At 39.5% G+C, this 24,501-nt stretch overlaps 3 protein-coding genes across 3 annotated transcripts; 2 read left to right on the top strand and 1 right to left on the bottom strand.

Moving 5' to 3' along the window:
* The first annotated feature begins 2,943 nt into the window (after window positions 1–2,943).
* On the top strand, window positions 2,944–5,460 carry LOC112805938 (protein MAIN-LIKE 1-like). Its single transcript, XM_072219614.1, has 2 exons — window positions 2,944–3,735; window positions 3,829–5,460. Exons 1-2 carry the CDS (start codon window positions 2,988–2,990, stop codon window positions 3,846–3,848), a joined length of 768 nt encoding a protein of 255 aa, XP_072075715.1. The 5' UTR covers window positions 2,944–2,987; the 3' UTR covers window positions 3,849–5,460.
* Window positions 5,461–7,628: 2,168 nt separating this feature from the next.
* LOC112697565 (transmembrane 9 superfamily member 8) lies at window positions 7,629–11,627 on the top strand. Its single transcript, XM_025750798.1, has 7 exons — window positions 7,629–7,934; window positions 8,797–8,961; window positions 9,042–9,151; window positions 9,276–9,381; window positions 9,465–9,577; window positions 9,749–9,899; window positions 10,109–11,627. Exons 1-7 carry the CDS (start codon window positions 7,827–7,829, stop codon window positions 11,264–11,266), a joined length of 1,911 nt encoding a protein of 636 aa, XP_025606583.1. The 5' UTR covers window positions 7,629–7,826; the 3' UTR covers window positions 11,267–11,627.
* Window positions 11,628–12,335: 708 nt separating this feature from the next.
* LOC112697566 (uncharacterized) lies at window positions 12,336–12,863 on the bottom strand. The gene is made up of 2 exons (XM_025750799.2): window positions 12,694–12,863; window positions 12,336–12,612 (listed from the first exon to the last, which is right to left on the bottom strand). The coding sequence occupies exons 1-2, from the start codon at window positions 12,764–12,766 to the stop codon at window positions 12,395–12,397; spliced, it is 291 nt and encodes a 96-aa protein (XP_025606584.1). The 5' UTR covers window positions 12,767–12,863; the 3' UTR covers window positions 12,336–12,394.
* Between the last annotated feature and the right edge of the window lie 11,638 nt (window positions 12,864–24,501).

A 24,501-nucleotide genomic window follows, 5' to 3' on the forward strand; every position in this document is an offset into this window, starting at 1 on the left:
TAACATGAATATTAATTTTGATATATTGCTGTTTACGATGGAACATTAAGTATTAGGTATTACAATATTTTACTTTTATTTTTGTGCTGTACAGTGAATACAATGCTTACTACTTTATTTTGTATAAACTTTTTTTTTTATATCACATTCTAACCATTTAATTTATCGAATGTCCAATTACTATTTTCTTTTATTTTGATACATATTTTTGGAATATTCAACTCTAATTTCTTTCTTTTTTTTATTGTCCATTTTATTTAAGGTCCAATTTATTAAAAAAATTATTCTGAGACCTGTAATTACTATTTTACCACTGTAGTAATATTTTTTAGGTTACTACATTTACTTTAAAGCTAATTATATATTAATTATTTTTTTCATCTATGTGTCCTAATTTTATTAGTGTTAGTCAATTATAGTCAGCTTTAGTCATCAGAAAATATGGCTACCACAGAAGTCACAAAATATGTTTTTTACTATTTTAATTTAAGAATAATTAATCTCTCATTTTATTATTTTATCAACTTTCTCATTTTAGAAAACTCTAATATAAAAACTATGTGTGAATCAAATGGATTTATGAAACGATTCAATAAATAATTTAGTGTATGAATAATATAAATGCGAGTCAAATAAATCTTTTTATTAATTTTTCATGAAATCCTAAAATTATTGGTGTTCTAAAGTGTTACATAGAATCTGATTAGACTTTAAATTTGGATGTGGAGTTAAAACACCTTAGTTGAGAGTTTTACTTGTTCATCGGAATAGAAAATTTTCTGATGTTATGGTCTAAATGATAGTAGGAGTATTTACAAAAAGTTTTGACGCTTAAGTTACCAAATTTTAATAGATTTAAAGTAAAATTGGATTGAAAAAAATACATAAATGTTAATATATTTATAAAATTATAAATAAAATTTGGTCATTCTTTAAAAATGACTACAGATGATCATGAGTGATTATTTTTTTATAGAGTAAAAAATTATCTCTATATTTGAGATAATTATCTTCAGATAATCATGAGATAATTATTTCTTTCCATCTTTTACTGCCAAAACAAAAGGCTTATTTTGTTGCACGTCATTATCTTGTTCTCTCAAGTTTTCTACCATTCAGTCCTCCTCTCTTGGGATTAAAGACATATCTCCTGAATACTTCTTGTCCTCACCCTCTTTTTCGATTTTCCTTACACTTATTTGCAGTTGATCCTGCTCTTACCATGAAGGATAACATGGATCATGGGCTCTAGAGTGTCCGCCACAGATAAAATTGCCCCTCATTCAACCAAAATCGATGGAACAGTGGAGAAGATGTATGGAGAGAAAATAGAGAGAATTTTTACAGTAATAGTATTTTTTTTGTTTTTTCTTTTGCAATTCTGTCGTTATATGCTTCTCTAATCCCTCCTATATTTAGGGTTTTTATTACTCTTGTAACATGTTTAATTTCATTTCAGTTGGGTCTTCAATGAATTTAAACTTTCAAATTCCAAAAATAAAGGAAAAGAAGAACGAAAGAAGATGGACACCCCAGAAAAAAAATAAAAAAGAAAATGGACGCAAATAAATGTTTGATTGGATAAATAGTTTATTTGAAAGTTAATTTGACTTGGTCTTATAGTTAGTTTTTTAGTTTGTTTTTTTTTTTTGTGACAGTTTTTTAATTTGTTTAAGCGTGAAAGATTTAAATCTCGTCTTGTACAGCTAATAATATATTAGCTAACAATAAATCATAAATAAAACTTCCATTCATGATAAATTAGTTTGTAGATTATGGAGGAAAGAATACAGTAAAAAACAAAAAAAAAATATTCAAAGGTAGAATCCAAAGCTAAAAATGTGTTTGGAGATGTATTTAAAAAAAAGGGTAAAAAACCCAAATGAGCCAAGGTGAGCTCAAAATTACCTAATTCAGCCAAATGAAAAATCAATACATGAATCAACCAGGACGAATTATTATATAATTCGAATCAATATGATTCGAATTATAATTACATGTAATTCGAATTGATATGATTCGAATTACTAGGAAGGCAAGAATCCAATGAAGTTCGAAACAACTTGTTTCGATTTACATCAACGTAATTCGAATTTACTTAATTCAAATTACTAGGAGAAGTGGATCTTAGGGAGGTTCGAATCTACTTGATTCGAATTAGGTGAAATTTGAGTTACATAGTAATTCGAATCAACTTGATTCGAATTACAAGGAGTTCGGCTATAAAAGGAGTTCGAGCCAAGTTCATTCGAATCACTTTCTCATTCTCCAACCCCACCAAATCCCAGAGAAGAAGACCAACGTTCAGTACGAGTGCGAGCAGAGCGGCTGTTTCTGTCGATGGGGGACGATCCGGGAAGGCTTTATCGTTTGGATGGAGTAGCTCATATCGCCGGTGTGATCAACGACGAGGTTAGTGGTTTATGAAAGCGATTTATGATAACGGTATTTGTTAATGGTTTTTTATAATGGTTTATGTTACTGTTAGTGGTTTAGGATAGTGGTTTAGGAAAGTAGTGTAGGCTAGTGGTTTTTGTTGATGGTTTTTGTTAATGGTTTTTGTTAATGATTTTGTTTTAGCGGTTTATTGTTAATGATTTTTGTTAATGGTTTAGGAAAATAGTGTAGGCTAGTGGTTTTTGTTGATGGTTTTTGTTAATGGTTTTTGTAAATGATTTTGTTTTAGCGGTTTATTGTTAATGGTTTTTGTTAATGGTTTTTGTTAATGGTTTATTGTTAATGGTTTATGTTAATGGTTTTTGTTAATGGTTTTTGTTGATGGTTTTTGTTAATGGTTTTTGTTAATGATTTCTGTTAATGGTTTTTGTTGATGGTTTTTGTTAATGGTTTTACCCATCATGATTTATTTCCTGGTTCCTTATAAAATATATCGGTTATGTTAGTGGTTTGTGCATCTGTTCTAATTATGCGGTTTATGTACTGGCCAGCCTCGTCGTTGCATATCCAGCGTTAGGCGGCAACAGGGGATGCGTCTTGATGAGAGGTATGTCCCGTACTTGCAGATGGCGGGACTTTACCATCTTGCGAGACTGAACGACAGATGGTTCCGACTAGACGAGCCCCTAGTCAGCGCATTCGTCGAGAGGTGGCGGCCTGAGACGCACACCTTCCACATGCCGTTCGGAGAGTGCACTATCACGCTTCAGGACGTCGCATACCAGCTGGGGTTGCCAGTCGACGGAGATTATGTTAGTGGTTGCCTTACGGACTTCCACCTTTACATTGAGGGTGGGAGACCTGCTTGGCAGTGGTTCCATGAGTTGCTCGGTGTTTTACCTCCGGAGAACCAGGTGCAGAAATTTGCAGTCAACTGCACCTGGTTTCAGGAGACATTCGCAGAGTGTCCAGATGGGGCAGATGAAGAGACAGTTAGGCGATTTGCCCGGGCCTACATCATGATGTTATTGGGTACGCAGCTGTTTGCCGACAAGTCCGGCAATCGTATACACATCAGATGGCTACCATATGTTGCTCGGCTTGAGGAGATGGGTCGCTACAGTTGGGCGTCGGCGGCACTAGCATGGCTGTACAGGTGCATGTGCCGAGTCGCCAACAGACATGTGGTGAAGTTAGCTGGCCCGTTACAGTTATTACAGTCGTGGATCTTCTGGAGGTTTCCCACACTTAGACCATCTGGGTATGATGAGATCAGCTGGCAAGGGACCTCGGGTAAAGATGGCTCGCATGAAGATCGACTTGTTACAGCCTCGGCAGGTAAGTAAGCAGAACTTATGTGTATCTCAAGTCATTGTTTCAGTTTATATCACTTAACTGAAAGTACAAACGATTTGATTTTGATTTTTTCAGTTTATATGGATGCCCTATAGCGCAGTCGACGTCATCCAGGTTGTCCATCCTGAGGTGTTGGAGCCTCGGCATACGATGTTATGGCGATGCAGGACGTCCCTGATTTATTTTGCGGTTGTCGAGTGGCATCAGGTTGATAGAGTTTTACCTCAGTTTGGCAGCGTTCAGCCCATACCGTCTCCCGCCCTGAACATCGACTTCCTGAGGACGGCTACAGTGCCAGGCATCGTCAGCTGAACTCCTAAAACCCACCTAGGGAGCTCATTGTACGACTCGTCCCAGTCCCCATATATCACGGCAACGGCCTTCTGCTTCGCCATCCATACCCTCCTGTACGTAGGGCTGAACCCAAAGTGTGCGGCCGTGGCATTTTGAAGCACCTTGATGTTCACAGCTGCATCAGCCCTAACCATCGGCATAATGAAGGTGGATATGACATGGTAGTCCAGACTCCTATGGTCGCTGGAGATGGAGCTGGCAAGACATGTATGCGGTCCGTTGTATCGCTTCACTTCCCAGATACCCTTCCGCTGTCGGAGACTCAACCGAATTAGCCATGTGCACCCATTCCCAAACTCAGAACACTTTCCCACATACCTGCGGTAGTCAGACTCAACGACCTTGTACTGGACCCCTCGGCGGATACTGTACGTCTTCACACTCAACAGCGCCTCATCTTTATCCTGAAATTGTTGGCCAACCTGGAACTCGTTCATACCGGCAGACCCCTCGGTATCTCTAGCACCAAATCCTGAGGCCTGCAGAGCATTGTCGTCCTGCCGCATGGCATCCAGGTCCAATGAGGAAAAATGGGGTGGATACTGCTGTGTGCCAGAACTAGATCCACCTGTAGCCCTTGTCGGAACAGTAGTTCCAACATCATCGCCGCTTTCATCAGCGATCATATCCGGCTCCACGTCATCGTCATCTGGATCATCAAACAAACCATCACCAACACCAGCCGGTGTGGGACAATGTACCTCGGTGGGAATATGTTCCCCATACCGAACCTCGTCTCCAACATTGCCGCTCAGATCAACGGCAAACGAAGGGGACGCAACAGGCTGCATCGGTGGCTCATACACAGGAGCAGAGGATGAAGCAACAGCAGGTCTCGAGCTCGAGCCGGCAACCGCGGCTATAGTAGTGGCATTCCGGTTCGAACCACCCGAGCTAGATACCACATCAACCAACTTTGCCAACAGCTCTGGTGTCCTTACCTCGGGAAACTGCCTACGAGAAATAAACATAACCTGCAAGTCCTCGTCACTACCGATTGTGAAACAATCAAACTTCACGGTGTCATGGAGCACCGCTGTTGGAATGCGGTAGAAAAACTTCTTGACCCTTTTAACGCCTTCAAGACCCAGCTTCTCCAGCACAGAGCTAACAAGTGCATCGTAGGTGGTTGTCGGCGTCACGATAATACATAGGGGATCCTTATCAGTGAACTTCACGCCGGACCGAGTTTTTCTCTTAATCGACCCTCTGTAATGTACCAGAACTAGGAAACTCTCCTCACTAGCCATCTCCCCTCTTTCTTGAGAGCAACATGAGTTCACAGCATATATATACAGCCCTGGCTCGCACTATATATATATAATTCGAATCTATATGTTTCGAATTATGTAATATCACAACCTAACCTAGTAATTCGAATTAACTAGATTCGAATTAGCTAAGTGTAATTCGAAACAACTTGTTTCGAATTACTTAACAATGTGTCTTCCTAGTAATTCGAATTAACTAAATTCGAATTATGTTGAGGTAATTCGAAACAACTTGTTTCGAACTTCATTCATTTGTTGCCTTCCTAGTAATTCGAATCATATCAATTCGAATTACATGTAATTATAATTCGAATCATATTGATTCGAATTATATAATAATTCGTCCTGGTTGATTCATGTATGGATTTTTGATTTGGCTTAATTAGGTAATTTTAAGCTCTCCTTGGCTCATTTGGATTTTTTACCCTAAAAAAAACCCATATTCGGGCTAAATTTTTTGGCCCAAACAATGACCCAACAAAAATAGTTTTCAGAATAATTAAAATTCTCAAAAACAAAATTTTGTGTTCACATATTTAATCAAAAGGATTTCGGATTTAAAAAAATTTAAAATATAAATTTTAATTAATTTCACCTTTTTCAATTTTTTCTTTTCTCTATCTCATTTCAGCATTTATATGCATTAACTAATATTTAAAACTAATAAATGATAAAGTCAACTAAATATTTTATGAATAAATACAATCTAACTTTCTTTTTCAAATAAAGCAATTAAAAAATACAATTAATATAATTACTTCAACCAAACAAAATATTTTTTATTTAAAGGAAATTTGATTATAATATTTAAAATTTTTAATATTTGAAATATACTGAAATTTAAAAGTACTCAATCTAAGCACACTCTAAATGTAAAATTTGAAAAATAAACTTATTGACCATAAAACGTGATAGTTTTTTAAGTTTCTAATTTTCTATCTATTTTAATGCTAACAAATCCAGCATTAATGTAAATGGGTTGTGTTGAATATTAAGAAATTGTAATATACAAAGAATATAGTAAAATGATATTGTTGAATAACTAGGAAAAATTCTAAATCTACTTGTATCATATTATAATAATTTGTCAATAATTTAGACAAATTTTTTGACAATTAACTAATATGAAGAAATAAATGAATTCACAACTTTTATCCTTTTTTTTTTTTAATGAACAACGGGCATTTATTTAAAATTTTTACTTTGATATCTCCATGCATTGCATGTGCTAATTTGGATTACAAGTTACAACTAGTTACACCCTATCCAAATGCACCTTTAGCAATGAATAAAAATAAGAACACAGCTCCGTGAGCTGGAGATTTGTCGGTGGTTTAGTTTAGCTTATTTGGGCCTTTTGGGTGGAGGAGCAGTTGGTCATTTTCCATTTTGGTAAAAAATTGAACATGGGTACTAATGTATTGTGTAATTGGTTTAATTGATTTGATTTAAAATTGATTATGTCAAAATTGTTAGAATTTATTTTGAAATAAAATGATTTATGTTTGGGAATTCTTCTACCTGTGGTATAGTTGTTTATAACCACATAATCAATTATATTATAATTTTTTTGGGTTGATTGAATTACCATGTATTTCTTTTCTTATTGATGCTTAATAGTTAATATTTCGACATGCGTTGACCTGAGTAATGTAATTAGAAATTTTACAAAAAATAAAATGTGTCACTTGTAATTTTAATAAAAATAGTCTGTAATTATAATTATAATTTATCACACGCTCTCTTTCACAACTTTAAAATGTAGTATCATATTTATAAAATAACTTTTTATTATAGTATAACTTTTAATATTAAAAACTAATATATATAATTTTATAAATTAATATTTTTCAAGTATTTTTATTTAATATTAGTAAAGATCAATATACTATATCTTAAAATTATATTATATTTGGTATATTATTTATCAGGCATAAAAAATTCATGCTATTAAAAATATTGTCAAAATCTCATTTTCTATATATAATTTTTTTAGTTGACTTTATTTTTTATTTTTTATTTTCCTTATGTATTTAGTATAAAATGTTTTATATAATTCTTCAGTTATATTTTTTATTTTTTTTATAACAGTTAATACAATAAAAATAAAAATATATTTATTTAAAATAATAATAATAATAATAATAATAATAATAATAATAATAATAATAATAAATATTAAAGGTGAGTGACGTGGCAGAATTAGATGGGAAGACGAATATAACCTTTGTATCTGTCTCACTGTGTCCCGCTCTACACTGATTCATTTCACAAGTCACAACACATCCTTCCTTCATCACCCTCTAATCTTTTATATTACTCACACCGAGCTCCCTCCCTTCGTAGTAGATCTATTCTCATTACTCGTCATTAATAATATCACACACAAACCCACTCTCTTCTCTTCTCTTCTTTCTTTCTTTCTTTCTTCTTCCGATATCGAACGACATGTCGTTTCGGAGATCCCTTGTGTTCTCCGCATCCTTCTTCTTCCTCCTCTTCCATGGCGCCTTCTCATTCTACCTCCCCGGCGTCGCACCTCAGGATTTCCAAAAGGTAACCACAAACGAAACCTCTCTTCGTTTACATTTTCTTCATTCGAGCTTTTCCTCGATCTGCCTTTTCAGATCTTGGATCTGCCATAAGCTTCATATATTCTATTTAGTTTTAGGTAGTTGCTTGCATTTTTTTTGTGACATTTTCGTCGGTTGTGTGGATTTCATTTTTGATCTGTTCGTTTTACGGGATTCCATCTGACGCATTATGTTGTATGTTGTCGATGGTGCGAAAGTTTTAGCATTGTCGGTTGATTCGGATTTGAACTCGATTCGTTGATTTGGACTAGTTGTTAGGGTGGTTTGATGTGGTGGCGTGCAATGTGATTATATGAATGTGAAGATATGGGAACGTTATAGTGGATGCTTTGTCGTCTTCTTTCTTTGGAGTAATTTGACTATGATGTTACAAATTGAAACTTTGCAGGGAACAGATTTAGTTACTTGTCTTGTGTCATTTAACGGCGAGAATAGATTTGATTTGATTTGATTTTATGCTTCTTGTACTGTTTAGTGTCTCGTGAGCTCACTAAGAATTTTACCCGCTTTTAGCACTTTTATGGCATATGCATCTTTTGAAATAGTCAAATTTAGCTGTAATTTGAAAATCTATGTGTTTAAAGCTTTTCGTTCCCATGCCTAATTTTCTTCAAGTAATGTTGCTTTGCATGGATTTTGCAATGTGCATACTTTGTTGGGTGCATGTGATTGGTTCTTTAATTTGGCTTTGGCCTTCTCCCTTTAACTTTTATATTTTTCTCTCACCCTTTAATCCCTGAATGTCAAATTGCTGTTAATAATGAATGTTCAGAATTCAGATTTAAATATATCTCTTCATTGACTTCTGATATTTGCTGGTGCAGGGAGATCAATTACAAGTAAAAGTAAACAAATTAACATCAACGAAGACCCAGCTTCCCTACACATATTATTCCCTTCCATATTGTAAACCAGGCAAAATTCTAGATAGTGCTGAAAATCTTGGGGAAGTGCTTCGAGGTGATCGCATTGAAAATTCTCAGTATGTGGTAAGATTCTTGTAACATGTTATTTTGTGACATGTTAACTATGTTATGGATCCAGCTAATTTACTCTTATTTATTTACAGTTTAAAATGCGTGAACCACAAATGTGCAATATTGTGTGTAAGCTGAAACTTGATGCCCAGAGTGCAAAAGAGTTCAAAGAGAAGATTGATGATGAGTACCGGGTGAACATGTATGCCATTCCTGTAGTACCCCCCCCCCCTCTCCTTTTTTTTTTTTGAAAAAATATGACTATTATTATTATTATTTAATGTCAGTATTGTGTTATTTATAATGACTACACCTTTTATGTACAGGATCCTAGATAACCTTCCCTTGGTGGTTCCGATAAAACGTCCGGATCAGGACTCTACTGTTTATCAGCTTGGTTTCCATGTTGGACTCAAGGGGCAGTATAGTGGGGTATGCTCATTTTTTTGTAGAACAATATTTGTTGTTTTGAATGCCAAATATTTTCTTGTGCTTATTTTGTTGAAAATGGACAGAGCAAGGAAGAGAAGTATTTTATTCACAACCATTTGGCATTTACTGTCAAGTATCATAGAGATTTGCTAACCGAATCTGCTAGAATTGTGGGCTTTGAGGTGAAGCCATTCAGGTTAGTATTTTTGCGGTTGCTCTGCACTATTAAATGTATTTCATTTATTTTCCTGTGATACGTATACAACACTCATGTCGACCCCACCTAGGGGGATAAGGCTTTGTTATTGTTTGTTTGTATGTATACAATACTCATACTGATTTTCTGAAACTGAATGTTAAAATGTAGTGTTAAACATGAGTATGATGGGAATTGGGGTGAAAATACACGTTTGACAACTTGTGATCCTCATGCTAAGCACACAGTTGTCAACTCCAACACTCCTCAAGAGGTCGAAGAGAACAAGGAAATTATCTTCACATATGATGTTGAATTTGAGGTGAGTTCATGATTGTAGAATGGTACTGTATTTTCTCCTTGGCACTTTCTTGATGGCCAATTTGGCTTATGACTTATGGTAGATATTAGATAAAATAAAATCCTGTTCTATTAATGGATTTTCTTTTGTCTTATCATAACTGGCCTTTCATTTCTCTTACATTATGGAATGATTGGAATCTGTTTTTTATGACATTTATCTATCTACAGGAGAGTGATGTGAAGTGGGCTTCAAGATGGGATGCCTATTTGCTAATGAATGATGACCAGATTCACTGGTTCTCAATTGTGAATTCATTGATGATTGTTCTCTTTCTCTCTGGAATGGTGGCAATGATAATGTTGCGTACACTCTATCGTGATATTTCAAAGTACAATGAGCTTGAGACCCAAGAAGAAGCGCAAGAAGAGACAGGCTGGAAGCTTGTCCATGGGGATGTTTTTAGGCCACCAAACAACTCAGATTTGCTGTGTGTTTACGTTGGAACAGGGGTTCAGTTTTTCTTTATGATACTAGTAACCATGATCTTTGCCGTCCTTGGATTCCTTTCTCCTTCTAACCGTGGTGGGCTTATGACAGCCATGCTGTTGCTTTGGGTATTCATGGGAATTTTTGCTGGTTATGCTTCTTCTCGCTTGTACAAAATGTTCAAAGGATCAGAGTGGAAGAGTATTGCCCTCAGGACTGCAACCTTGTTCCCTGCAACTGTCTGTGCTGTTTTCTTTGTGTTAAATGCTCTCATTTGGGGAGAAAAATCATCTGGAGCTGTGCCATTTGGAACAATGTTTGCTTTGATCTTTCTATGGTTCGGAATCTCTGTTCCACTTGTTTTTGTGGGTGGCTATGTTGGATTCAAGAAGCCTGCAATTGAGAACCCGGTAAAGACCAACAAAATCCCAAGGCAGATCCCAGAGCAAGCATGGTACATGAACCCGGTCTTCTCAGTTCTGATTGGAGGAATACTCCCATTTGGAGCTGTTTTCATTGAGCTTTTCTTCATCCTCACCTCAATCTGGCTGAACCAATTTTACTACATCTTTGGTTTCCTCTTCTTGGTCTTTGCCATCCTCATCGTCACTTGCGCCGAAATAACAATTGTGCTTTGCTACTTCCAGTTGTGCAGTGAGGATTATTTGTGGTGGTGGCGTTCATACCTCACCTCTGGCTCATCTGCACTCTACCTCTTCCTTTATGCAACGTTCTACTTCTTCACCAAGCTTGAAATCACCAAGTTCGTATCTGCTGTACTATACTTTGGCTACATGCTTATAGTATCTTATGCCTTTTTCGTGGTAACTGGTACCATCGGATTTTACGCATGCTTCTGGTTCACAAGGCTCATCTACTCTTCAGTCAAAATTGATTAGTTATGCAGTGGTCAGTGTCATGGATTAAATCTACTATACTCTTCCCAAAGGATGAAGAAGATTTATGTAAGGATTTCGAGATTCAGGTACTATCATTATTCAGAATCAGATGTAACCTATTCTATACAATTTTGCATTGTGAGAAGGACACGGTTATTCTTTTGTTTCGATGTCTTTTTTACTTGCTGATGCTGAGTTGTCGAAGTAGGAGGATCCTTGTTTGATTACAGATTTATAGGGGTTTTTTTATGTTACTGTCGTAGAAGAATTTCAAATTGGCTCCATTTTAGTTGATTTTATTTTTGTTATTGTTTTATTGTTATATTAGCAGTGTAATAAATGTCAAATATCGTTAGCTTCAGGGTTGTTCGTTCCAGTGCAGCTTCGTCCGCTGCCTGTTTAGACCGTACTTCTTATTACCCCCTCATTATTATTACTTTTTACCTTTTCAAAAGGTCCAATTTATTACTCGATCGAACCATGAGACAGGAGAATGGAAAAAAGACAGACAAAGGCCGTTTTAATATCTTTTCTCCTTAATGATTGATTAACCAAGAATATGACAAGAGTTTACTTAGAAGGCAGAAGCCGTAAGTTTTAAAGTTGTTCCCAAGAGATGAGTTATTTTTGAAAGTCTGATCTATCTTGCATCGTACACCACGCAAACAACCTTTTAACCATTTGAGAAGTCTAAAATATTTCTTCTCCAATAAAGGATCAATTATTTTTCCTTGTGACATCAGGAAATTTGTTAAAGAAGTGTACTAATCAAGTTCTTCTCTAACATGCTTGCTACCTGTGCAAGCAAGCATCCTTGACTTTTATAATGTTGGGAGCTGCCAGATCCAAGTCAGCTCTTCGAGAACAATGCAAGCACCAACCTTTGAATACCAAGCATGCTAGCGCTCTTCATTTAACTTTATTATTTTGCCTTAAACAAAGAAAGACCATTACTTTTTTATTGCTTGTAAAAAAGACTTTGTATTATCATCTGTGTGATTATGAAGAACGTGATTGCGTACAAACCCAAAAAAGGTAAGAAAGTTTTCAAGAAATGGCAACGGACTAGTATAGCTAGTTCAGCATACATTCACAAAAAAAAAAAAGAAAAGAAAAATATATAAGTAGCTATTTCTTTGGGTGTGTGTCCTCAGGTTTTGCAAGTCCAACATTGACCTTAGCGACATCGGTAGCTGTGGCCTCTGGCTTCTTCTTGACATACAAAACAAAGTAACTAACAGCACCCGTTATGAGTAATCCTGCCACTGCCATTGTGCTCAAACTGAAAGGTAGTGATCTTCTTTGGTGAAGAACATTCCCACCTTTTCCCTTTGATCCTTCAACACCTGAGTTACATACAAGATACAAATCTTCATTAAAACCACATATGAAATAAGATATAATGAGAAAGTATATATTATATGAACCTGCTGCTTTCACTTGTTCTGAGCTCATCTTGTGTGTGTCTGCCGTTTTCCTCCAATCTTCCTCTCCACTCATCACTACTATCTATTCTTTCTTTCTTTCGTTTTCACTTAATCGATTTCAAGCTCTATGGTTTGTTGTCATCTTGTTTGTGAAATGTGGATATTGTTGCCACTCACTAACTTTTCCTAAAGAAACGTTGTTGCTTGCTTGTTTGCCACGTTTGAAGTTTAGTTTGGTGCCTTACCAACACGTACTCATTACGCGGCAATGAACTGGGTGGACGTGTGTTGAGATGATTCCCGAAAAAGAATGAAAAACAATTCCCTTTTAATTGAAACCATCAAACCGCTCTCACTTATCATTTTATATGAAGTTAACGGTTTTCACTGAGATTTTATCTTACATAAATAATATTACAAATACAATAATTTAAATTGATGTTATTTAATTTAATATTTATAATTTTATATATTTAATATTATTTAATTATTTTAATAGGAATTAAAGAATATAAAATAAAATAAATAATAATTAAAATAATATAAAATTAAATAAATTTAAAATTAATTTTCTATTATTTTGTGAACAATTTTTTTTACTTATATATATATATATATTTATGGTAACATGATTTTAAGGATGATTCCTCTAAAGTTTGATTAATTTGTTTAAAGATCTGAATTTAGCATAGGCATGATATCTTCACGTGGAAATTAGGCTAAAATGGACAATTGTTAAAGTCATGATGGGTTGAAACAGTGTAAATTAATTTATGAGAAGTGTTCATACCCTGGCCCAATACTGAGGCCCAAGACCAACTAAAAGGCCTAATCCAAAGGATTAGAGCCTAGTTAAGTACCGGCCTTCACATAAGAAGTCGGTATCCACCACGACTTGGTCAGAAGAGGTCGGATGTGAGGTTAGCTGGCAGATAAACACTCGTTCAAATGAGTAACCGCCCCTAAAATCTCTCTAACCGCCTCATAAAGCCATATCTTAACCTCCCCATGATAATAGGGACGGTTACCACCCTAAAGATACGGCACTACACCAACGGTGGTTATTGGTTCACCCCTATAAATACACTGACACCCATTCAGGTATCTCTAAGTCCAATACTCTCTAGACCTGCTTGCACTCTTGCTAACTTAGGCATCGGAGTGTCTTTGCAGGTACCACCCCCCATTCCCACGCGAGCACAAGTCGGACGGAGCCTCCCGAGTTGCGGACACATCCGGAGTTCCCCTCCATCACACACTTGGGCCGCCAAACGCCATTCGTCGTATTAATCTCCGGTTACCTACCGTAACATTGGCGCCGTTGCCGGGGACCCGAGAGATCACTCAACGATGGCGGATAGATCCCACGAAGAAGGCCATGCGGAGACAGATTCTGAACAAGAGAATCTAGACATGGGCAATGAAAACAACGATCAACACAGAGAGGGTACCTCCGGAGTAAAGAATCCGAAGGTAAATTCCTCAGATGGACGTGAATCAGAAAAAGGCGGACCGTCTCATGTAACTGAACTAATGAGTTTGGTTCATAGCCGCCTGGAATAATTAGAACAAGAACGGGAGAGGCAAAAGGAAACCGAAAGGTACCTTAAAGAGGAGATGGAACGGCGAAAAGAGTTAGAAAGAAAACTCTTACAGCTAGAATCCTCCCTCAAGAACTCTCGCGATGAAGGAGAAGATCGATTACCGGGCGGAGAAGATCCTTTCAGCGAAGACATAATGAGGGCAAAAGTTCCAGGGAACTTCAAAAGCCCTGACATGGACCTCTATGATGGAACTACGGATCCAAAGCATCATCTTAGCAACTTTAAAAGTCGGATGTATCTAGCCGATGCCTCCGACGCTACGAGATGCAAGGCTTTTCCGACCACTTTATCGAAGGCAGCAATGAAGTGGTTCGATAGCCTCCCGCCAAGATCCATCACTAGTTTCGAAGACCTCTCAAGAAAATTCTTGATGAGGTTCTCAATCCAAAAAGATAAGGTAAAATATGCCCCGAGCCTCTTGGGAGTAAAGCAGGAGGTCGGAGAGTCTCTACGAGCCTATATGGAAAGGTTCAATAAGGCATGTTTAGAGATCCAAGACCTACCCACAGAGGCGGTAATAATGGGGTTAGTTAATGGACTTAGAGAAGGCCCCTTCTCACAGTCCATATCTAAAAGACACCCCGTTTCTCTAAGTGATGTACAAGAAAGGGCTGAAAAGTACATCAACATGGAAGAAAATGCAAAGTTAAGAGACCCGAGTTCACGATCTGGACCTGCTTCCTCCTCTAGAGAAAGGGAAAGGGAAGTCAGGAAGAAAGAAGAACCCGGCCTCGAAAGGCCCAGAAAATATCACTCTTATACTCCTCTAAAGACTTCCATAGTGGATGTATACAGAGAGATTTGCAACACAGAAAGGCTGCCACCCCCAAGACCTATTAAAAATAAAAAAGGGGGAAGTCGCAGCGAATATTGCGACTACCATAAGATATATGGTCACTCCACTAACGACTGTTACGACCTCAAAAATGTGGTAGAAAAGCTGGCCAGAGAAGGTCGGCTTGATAGATATCTCATGGAGAGGTCGGACACCCATGGAAAGAGGAAGCGAGATGACATGGACAGGAGAGATCCGCCACCACAGACCCCTGAGAGGCACATCCACATGATCTCAGGAGGATTTGCGGGAGGTGGAATCACCAAATCTTCTCGCAAAAGACATCTCAAAAGAGTCTATCAGGTCGGAGATGAGACACCCGACCTCCCCACTATATCATTCACCAAAGAAGATGGGCAAGGGATAATCCCCGGGCATGACGATCCCGTGGTGATAACTATGATCCTAGCCAACGCCCATCTTCACAGAACCCTAGTAGACCAGGGAAGCTCGGCGGACATCCTTTTCAAGCCCGCCTTCGACAAGCTAGGGTTGGATGAAAAAGAGCTGAGAGCTTACCCTGACACCCTATATGGGTTAGGGGATACGCCAATAAAACCACTGGGATTTTTACCCCTTCACACCACTTTTGGAAAAGGGGAAAAATCGAGAACTCTAAGCATAGACTTCATAGTCATCGATGAAGGGTCAGCCTACAATGCCCTAATTGGCAGGACTACCCTAAATCGTCTTGGAGCAGTGGTATCGACTCCTCACCTTTGCATGAAATTCCCGACTCCAGGAGGAATAGCAACGGTGAGGGGGGACCAAAAATTGGCAAGGAAGTGCTACAACGAAAGCCTGAATCTGAGAGGGAAGGGCAAAGAAGTCCACACCATAGAATTAAGTGGGGCAAGGACCAGAGAAGAGCTACGACCCCAGCCGGGAGGAAAAACCGAGGAGATACAAGTCGAAGAGGAGGAAGGAAAAAACACCTACATAGGAGCTAACCTAGGGGAAACCCTGAAACAAAGGTTGGGGGAACTCCTAAGAGCTAATTCCGACCTCTTCGCCTGGAAGGCTTCCGACATGCCCGGGATTGATCCCGAGCTCATGTCCCATAGGCTCTCGGTTTACCCAGGGTCCCGACCTGTACAGCAAAGAAGACGCAAGCTCGGCCCAGAGAGGGCCTCAATAATAGAAGAGCAAGTACAGGCGCTCCTGGAAGCCGGCTTCATCAGAGAGGTCAAATACCCCACATGGCTAGCCAATGTAGTGCTAGTCAAAAAACAAAGTGGTAAATGGAGAATGTGCGTCGACTATACCGACCTGAATAAGGCATGTCCTAAGGACCCTTATCCTCTACCGAGTATTGATACCCTGGTGGACTCCAGCTCTGGGTACCAATACCTATCATTCATGGATGCCTACTCGGGATATAACCAAATCCCGATGCATGGACCCGACCAAGAGAAAACATCATTCATCACGCCCAGAGCCAATTACTGCTACGTGGTCATGCCATTCGGATTGAAGAATGCAGGAGCCACGTACCAGAGGCTGATGAATAAAGTGTTTTCCCCTCATCTAGGAAGCCTAATGGAGGTATATGTCGACGACATGTTAGTGAAAACCAAGCAAGAAGTCGACCTCTTAACCGACCTCTCACAAGTCTTCGACACTATAAGGTTGCATGGGATGAGACTAAATCCCGCAAAATGCGCCTTCGCAGTAGAAGCAGGAAAATTTCTAGGGTTCATGCTAACACAAAGAGGGATCGAAGCCAATCCCGACAAGTGCAGAGCCATCCTAGAAATGAAAAGTCCGACTTGTTTGAGAGAGGTTCAACAGCTCAATGGCCGACTTGCAGCCCTCTCCAGGTTTTTGGCAGGATCGGCACTAAAATCCCTTCCATTATTCTCCCTACTAAGGAAGGGATGCCAGTTTGAATGGACTCCGGAATGTGAGGAGGCATTCCGAGAGTTCAAAAAGTTCTTAAGCCAACCTCCTATCTTAACCTGACCAGTACCGGGAAAAGACCTCGTCCTATACTTGTCCGTCGCAAATAGGGCTGTCTCATCAGCCCTGATCAGAGAAGACGAGGTCGGGCAACACCCGGTCTATTTCACCAGTAAAGTTCTACAAGGTCCCGAACTAAGGTACCATAAGCTAGAAAAGTTTGCTTACTCCTTAGTAATAGCCTCCAGAAGGCTAAGACCTTACTTCCAGGCTCACACAATAAGAGTCCGTACGAACCAGCCCATGAAGCAAATCCTTCAAAAGACGGATGTTGCAGGGAGAATGGTTCAATGGGCGATAGAGCTCTCCGAGTTCGATTTGAGATACGAAACTCGGACTGCAATCAAAGCCCAGTGCCTCGCCGACTTCATTGCAGAATACGCAGGTGAACAAGAGGAAAAACCGACTACATGGGAGCTCTATGTAGACGGGTCCTCCAACAAAACAGGAAGCGGCGCAGGCATAATATTGGTGGATGGAAAAGGAACCCAGATAGAGGTCTCCTTAAAATTTGAATTTCCAGCTTCAAACAATCAGGCAGAATATGAAGCCTTGATTGCAGGATTAAAATTAGCAGAAGAAGTTGGCGCCGCAAAAGTAACGATCTACAGCGACTCACAGGTGGTGACATCCCAAATAAATGGGGAATATCAGGCAAAGGACCCCAATATGAAGAAGTACTTGGAAAAAACCTTGGAACACCTAGGGCACTTTGCGGAAACCGAGGTCAAGCATATAACTCGGGATCTAAATAGCAGAGCTGACGCCCTATCCAAATTAGCAAGTACCAAACCCGGGGGGAACAACAGAAGCCTGATTCAAGAAACCCTTCAAGAGCCCTCGGTATCAAAAGCAGAAGATAAACGAGAGGTGCTTGAGGTAGTCGGTCTCAACCTCGGATGGATGAATCCTTTAGTCGAATACCTAAAATTTGACACCCTCCCCAAAGAGGAGAAGGAAGCTAAAAAGATCCGGAGGGAGGCACAACATTATACATTGGTAAGAAATGTCCTTTACAGAAGAGGGATATCAACACCATTGCTAAAGTGCGTACCGACCTCAAGAACCACCGAGGTGTTGGAAGAAATACACAGTGGGATCTGCGGAAACCATCTCGGAGCAAGGTCGCTGGCCAGAAAAGTGATCCGAGCAGGATTCTATTGGCCGACCTTGCAGAAAGATGCCACAGACTTTGTGAAAAAATGTCAGCCATGCCAGATGCATGCAAATTTCCACGTAGCTCCGCCAGAAGAGCTCATTAGTATAACTTCCCCCTGGCCTTTCGCAAAATGGGGAATGGATCTGTTAGGTCCTTTTCCTCAAGCGCCAGGGCAAGTTAAATACTTAATCGTGGGAATAGATTACTTCACAAAGTGGATAGAAGCAGAGCCACTAGCCACCATCACCGCCCAAAGAAGTCGCAGATTCCTCTACAAAAACATCATCACAAGGTATGGAATACCTTATTCCATAACCACAGATAATGGAACCCAATTCACCGACGCCACCTTTAGAAGCCTAGTAGCCAGTATGAAAATCAAACATCAATTCACCTCGGTAGAACACCCACAAGCCAATGGGCAAGCCGAGGCAGCCAACAAAGTCATACTGGCAGGATTAAAGAAGAGACTACAGGAAGCAAAGGGGGCTTGGGCTGAAGAGCTCCCTCAAGTGCTATGGGCTTATAGGACAACCCCCCAATCTGCCACAGGAGAAACACCCTTCCGACTGGTATACGGCGTAGAAGCCATGATTCCTATAGAAATCAGTGAGCAAAGCCCAAGGGTAAATCTCCATGATGAGGTCGGAAATATACAGGGGCACAAAAAGGAGCTCGATTTGCTCCCCGAAGTCCGAGAGAACGCCCAGATAAGAGAAGCGGCATTAAAGCAAAGGATGACTACCAGATACAACAAAAAAGTCATTCGAAGAACATTTGCTGCAGATGACTTGGTCCTAATCAGAAACAACATTGGGGTCAACAAGTCAGGAGATGGAAAGCTCGCCGCAAATTGGAAAGGGCCATACAAGATCAAGGAAGTGTTAGGGAAAGGTTATTATAAAGTAACCGACCTGGATAGCACTGAGTTACCAAGGTCGTGGCACGCTTGTAATATGAAAAGGTACTACAGTTAGAAGCGAACTCTACTCCCTGATGTACTCTTTTCCCAGCTTCATGATTTTTTCCCAAACAAAAGGGTTTTTTCTGAAGAGGGGTTTTTAACGAGGCATCATAGTAGAGGCTAAGGGAAAATATGCTGTCAAGACCCTTAGTAGCAAAAAGGTACCTTCCCGATTAATAAAGATCTTTTTCATTACTATATTTCTCTTAAATATCCTCCTCTATTATTTTTATAAGTCTTTCTACGAAACGCGCCGACTTAAGCTCGACAAAGCGTGAAAATCCCATGAACCGACCTAACATGGTCGTCAGGATGAAACGACGAGGTACAAGTCGGTGTAAAGAGGTTATATGAGTTGATCGTATCAAACTCGAGAATTATCCGACTCTTAAGTCGGAAGGAAATCCGAGTAACGCTAACTCGAAAGAACTCCGAGTAAAAGAAAACCGAGTTCCGAGCAGATGAAAAACGTATCGCAAAAATAACCTAAGTCACAAAAGCTCACTATAGCAAAGTTGAGTATAAAGGATAACAAAAGAAATATGAAAACCTGAAAAAGTTTGCAGACAAGCCTTTGCACGAAAAAGGCTCAAGAAAACAATGCAAGCTAACAAAAGGTTTTTTCGAAAAGATCAAACATATTCAAAAGCAGAAAAGCATGTACACGCGCAAAGTAACTTAAACCCTTATTCAAAAAAGGGCACCTACTTCGATTAAGAAACCCTTATCCAAAAAGGGCATTTATTTTGTTTAAACCCTTATCCAAAAAAGGGCAACAAACAGAATATTTTGTTTACGGCCTTAAAAGGCCAAAAGCAAATTGTTCACAAGCCACCAACGAATAAATATAAGTTTAAAAAAGGGGGACCCACAGGCCGGGCCCCCATATAGCCACAAAGATAAAAAGAAGTCATTTCTTAGAAGCTGCAGAGGAATCACCACCACCAGGAGGAACGCCACCAGGACCGGGAGGAGGAGCCGAAGAGGAAGTCGGAGCAGGGGTTGAAGGACTCGGTGCATCTTTGGAATGCGGAGGAGACTCTATGATCCTCTGCCCCCGAGTCTTTAGATCTGACTCGGAAAGGACCTCGGGTTGAGGAGGATCAACAATGGTGCCGTCAATCACCACCTTGTCAGGATGTAATGGAGAAAGATCCAAGTCGGGGGCTATAACCCTGACTTGCTCAAGGAAAATTCTCCAAGACTCCTCGGCGCCATCCGCAATAGAGTCCTCCAAGTCGGCATAAGCATTCCGGGAGTTCACCAAATCCTTTTTCACCTCCACCATATCTCTAAACAGGCTTTGGTAACTCTCCTGGGCTGCCTTCCTGAGATTCACCTCCATAGTACATTGGGCTCGCAGCTGGCTCTCCTTCTCCCGAAGGTCATCTCTCTCCTTCCTCAACTTATCCCTCTCCGCCTTCAACTCCCTCCCATGTTTTTCAAACATGAGAAGCCTCTCCTCCAGTTCCGCAACCTTTGAGGTATTCCCCAAGGAGCTGAGGGGAGTCTTCTCAAAGATATCCAAAAGTTTGCCACAAACTCCCGCCGCCCTAAAGCTCTCCTCGGCCAGAGCGGTAAGGTGGCTCCGAACAGAAGCATCATCCATAGGTATCAAAGGATAGATGTTCTTTCGGACGAATGCTTGAGCATCCACTTTAACACCACCCTCCCAAGAAGGGCCAGACTCGGAAGTCTTGCGCTTCTTCTTCTCAGGCTCGGGGAGCAATTGGGCAGAAGGGAGTGGTCGAGCCAAACTCGAGGAGGAGGAAATAAGGATAGGCTGAGAGGGAGTACCCACATTCCTAGGAGGAGGAGGAGGAGGAGGAGGAGGAGAGACGACCGCCTTGGAACCCCCGGACCTAGTCCGGGACTTGGCCTTGGCTTCCTGGACCCTTTGGTAAGCCTCCTGAGCATTCTTTTTTGCCATATCTACAAAGAACATAATTAAGTCACAAGTCGGCAAAAACAAGTCGGCAGAAAACAAAACAAGTCGGTGAAATGCAACTCGGAAATAGGAAATGCATGCGCTACCTATACAAGATTGAACAAATACCGACGTCCCCTGGAGGATTTTTCTCGTATCCAAGTATGGGGTCTTCCCCCATGCTTCTCGGAAAAACACTACAATGGCTGCCTCCACCTCGTCTAGGTCATCTAGACCAACCTTTTCACAAGGGGTAGCCGGCAGCCAATAAAGGGGAAAACGGGGGGAGGAATACTCGTCCAGGAAAAAGGGGTGGTGACCCTCTACAGCTTGAACCTTGAAGAAAAAGTTTTTGAAGTCGTGGAAAGATTCGTCAAAAAGGGTGAAAATCCTCCGACCTTGAATGGCTCGGAAGGATACCCATTGTTGTTTGTTGTTCATCCCACTAAAGGGTTTAGTCATGTGGAAAAGATAAAAGAAGATTCTCAAGGAAGTCGGGAAGTCCAGAGCGTGGCTTATAAACTGGTAAATCTTCAAAAAACCCCAGGAATTGGGGTGGAGTTGAGTAGGGGCAACCTTACAGTGGTGCAACACGGATATTTCAAAATCCGAGAAAGGAAGAAAAACACCCAAACGGGTGATCATGCATTCATACATAAAGAAAAAGTGAGGGGCCGCCTCATCAACTCTCCCAAAACAGACCCGGTCTTCGGGACCCGAGATTATCAGTTCATATTTGGGCTCGTCCTCGCCCGTAGTACAGAGCCTATGATGAGTACGGAGGTGGGTAATGAACTCAGCGTCGACTAACGGTTCCTCCCCAAGGACCGTATCGTCAACCCACTGAGAAAGAATGTCTACAGAAGCCATTTTTTGTATAAAGAAGAAAGTGGCAGAAAACCTACAAAAAAGGAAAAAGAAAAAGAAAATCAAAAAATACGGCCACTATAGGAGAGAGATTCGAAACTAGAATCTACAGGTCAACCTATCTGCTAGCAGAACAAAAACATGCAAACATAAAGCATGACATGGAAAAAGCAAAACTAACCTTTATCCGAAAATGGAGGTTGGAGAAGAGCAGAAGTCTTCGAACGCAAGAATGCAATACGAACAAGATAAGGGAAAAGTTTGAAAGTTTGCAGAAACGGAAATTGGAAAGAGAGGGAAAGTATTTATAAAAAAGGCTAGGGGGCATAATGGTAAAAAGCGATGCAGTCATTAATGAGAATGCACCGTTACCAAAGCCCTCAATCCCTAAACGATCCCTCAACGGACACGACGCTTGAATTGACGTAACTGTCAGAAACCAAAAGTCGCGAAAATCACGTCGGTTCCCAAGAGCCGTGTTCTTTCAAACAAGTCGACTACGCGCCCGAGTTGAATACTTGTACCCAAACTTTAAAGAAAATTTGGGCTCAAGTAGGGGCACTGTTCATACCCTGGCCCAATACTGAGGCCCAGGACCAACTAAAAGGCCTAATCCAAAGGATTAGAGCCTAGTTAAGTACCGGCCTTCACATAAGAAGTCGGTATCCACCACGACTTGGTCAGAAGAGGTCGGATGTGAGGTTAGCTAGCAGATAAACACTCGTTCAAATGAGTAACCGCCCCTAAAATCTCTCTAACCGCCTCATAAAGCCATATCTTAACCTCCCCATGATAATAGGGACGGTTACCACCCTAAAGATACGGCACTACACCAACGGTGGTTATTGGTTCACCCCTATAAATACACTGACACCCATTCAGGTATCTCTAAGTCCAATACTCTCTAGACCTGCTTGCACTCTTGCTAACTTAGGCATCGGAGTGTCTTTGCAGGTACCACCCCCCATTCCCACGCGAGCACAAGTCGGACGGAGCCTCCCGAGTTGCGGACACATCCGGAGTTCCCCTCCATCACACACTTGGGCCGCCAAACGCCATTCGTCGTATTAATCTCCGGTTACCTACCGTAACAAGAAGTGTTAGAGCAAACAAAATTTATGATTTATAATTATCAATTAGTTATTATTAATATTTTTAATAATATAAAATTATATTTAATAGTATATAATTATTTACTTTTTTAATTAAAATGCGCGACTATAGACTTTTTCTTAAGTTATTGTCACGAGGCCTTCAAGAAGAGTTATTATTATCATATGTTAACATAAAAAGTTAGAAGTAACAAAGGAGAGGCACACCATATAGCAAAAGTATTGAAAAATAGAAGGATAATAAGGAAATTATAGACTATTGAAATCCTGAAATAGCTGACATTCAATATTGGTTACCATTCCAACACATAAACGGACAGGCTAGTACCTAGCTGGCCATAACAATAAAATCATCTCCAATGTTTATGTTTAGTTTTATTTTATTTTAAATTTTATAAAAATATTACATAAGTATTTATAAATTATATATTATAAAATTTAATTTAAAATTTAATACAAAATTTATTATTTTAATACTTAATTTATTTTAATTTAAATTTATTCATATTCTGACATAAAATTGAGTCAGGTTTATAATAAATAAAGATTCATTAAAAAAAAATTTGACCTCATCTGCACTTATTTGACCTTATAGAAATTGGATGTGATGCTAATAAATCAGTCCTATTTATCTAAATGAATAACTAACATTCAAAGATATCTCTCATTCATTTCAAAGAGATATCTCAGCCACTTCCCTAATAAAGGAAAACAGTTATCCATCACTAAAAGTGGACCTACTCTATAAAAATAGTTATCTTTTTTGCTTTAAACCTTAAACTCAATCTACACAAATCCTGCTTTAAATCTTTGCTAACTTAAATATCAGAATTCTTTAGGTACCACTCCCATCTCCTCACAAGAAACTCGAACGGCAACACCTCAGCAACAAGGAGGTCGGACACTATTCTTAAAGGAGTTTGGACCTCACGTTCATGCCCAACAACAACCCAGTTTCAACTAACTCTTAGAATATTGGTTCCGTTGTCGGAAAATTGGAAGTCTATACTCTACTATGGCGGACGAGCAATTTAAAGACAGACACACTGTATCTGAGTCTGAACTAGAACATCACAATGATGACCAAGCCCTAATGATACCTCCACAACTTGAAGGAACATGTGAGCCACACAGAAAAAGAACATCTGAAAACTCAGCAAATTCATTCAGATGTACATCTCCCTAAAAACGAAAAACCTCCACACCCAACTAAGATCATGGAATTCGTTCATGGTCATCATGGCCAGTTGGAACAACTCGAACAGGAGAACAAGCGACAACGGGAGGTTGAAAGAGACTTGCGAAGGAAGGTACGGTATAGAAAAAAACTTGAGGAAAAACTTTTGAAGTTGGAGGCTAACTTGCAAAATCAAACCAAAAA

Source organism: Arachis hypogaea, chromosome 16 (assembly GCF_003086295.3).
Source record: "Arachis hypogaea cultivar Tifrunner chromosome 16, arahy.Tifrunner.gnm2.J5K5, whole genome shotgun sequence".
NCBI lineage: Eukaryota > Viridiplantae > Streptophyta > Magnoliopsida > Fabales > Fabaceae > Arachis > Arachis hypogaea.

What these genes read in the sequence shown, in the direction of transcription:
- LOC112805938 (XM_072219614.1), top strand. Translation starts at nt 2,988, where the DNA reads ATGCGTCTTGATGAGAGGTATGTCCCGTACTTGCAGATGGCGGGACTT. An exon ending in ACTTGTTACAGCCTCGGCAG is followed by an intron (nt 3,736 to 3,828) that starts GTAAGTAAGCAG and finishes TGATTTTTTCAG; the next exon opens with TTTATATGGATGCCCTATAG.
- LOC112697565 (XM_025750798.1), top strand. Translation starts at nt 7,827, where the DNA reads ATGTCGTTTCGGAGATCCCTTGTGTTCTCCGCATCCTTCTTCTTCCTC. An exon ending in GATGAGTACCGGGTGAACAT is followed by an intron (nt 9,152 to 9,275) that starts GTATGCCATTCC and finishes TTTTATGTACAG; the next exon opens with GATCCTAGATAACCTTCCCT. An exon ending in CATATGATGTTGAATTTGAG is followed by an intron (nt 9,900 to 10,108) that starts GTGAGTTCATGA and finishes ATCTATCTACAG; the next exon opens with GAGAGTGATGTGAAGTGGGC.
- LOC112697566 (XM_025750799.2), bottom strand. Translation starts at nt 12,766, where the DNA reads ATGAGTGGAGAGGAAGATTGGAGGAAAACGGCAGACACACACAAGATG. An exon ending in AGAACAAGTGAAAGCAGCAG is followed by an intron (nt 12,613 to 12,693) that starts GTTCATATAATA and finishes TATGTAACTCAG; the next exon opens with GTGTTGAAGGATCAAAGGGA.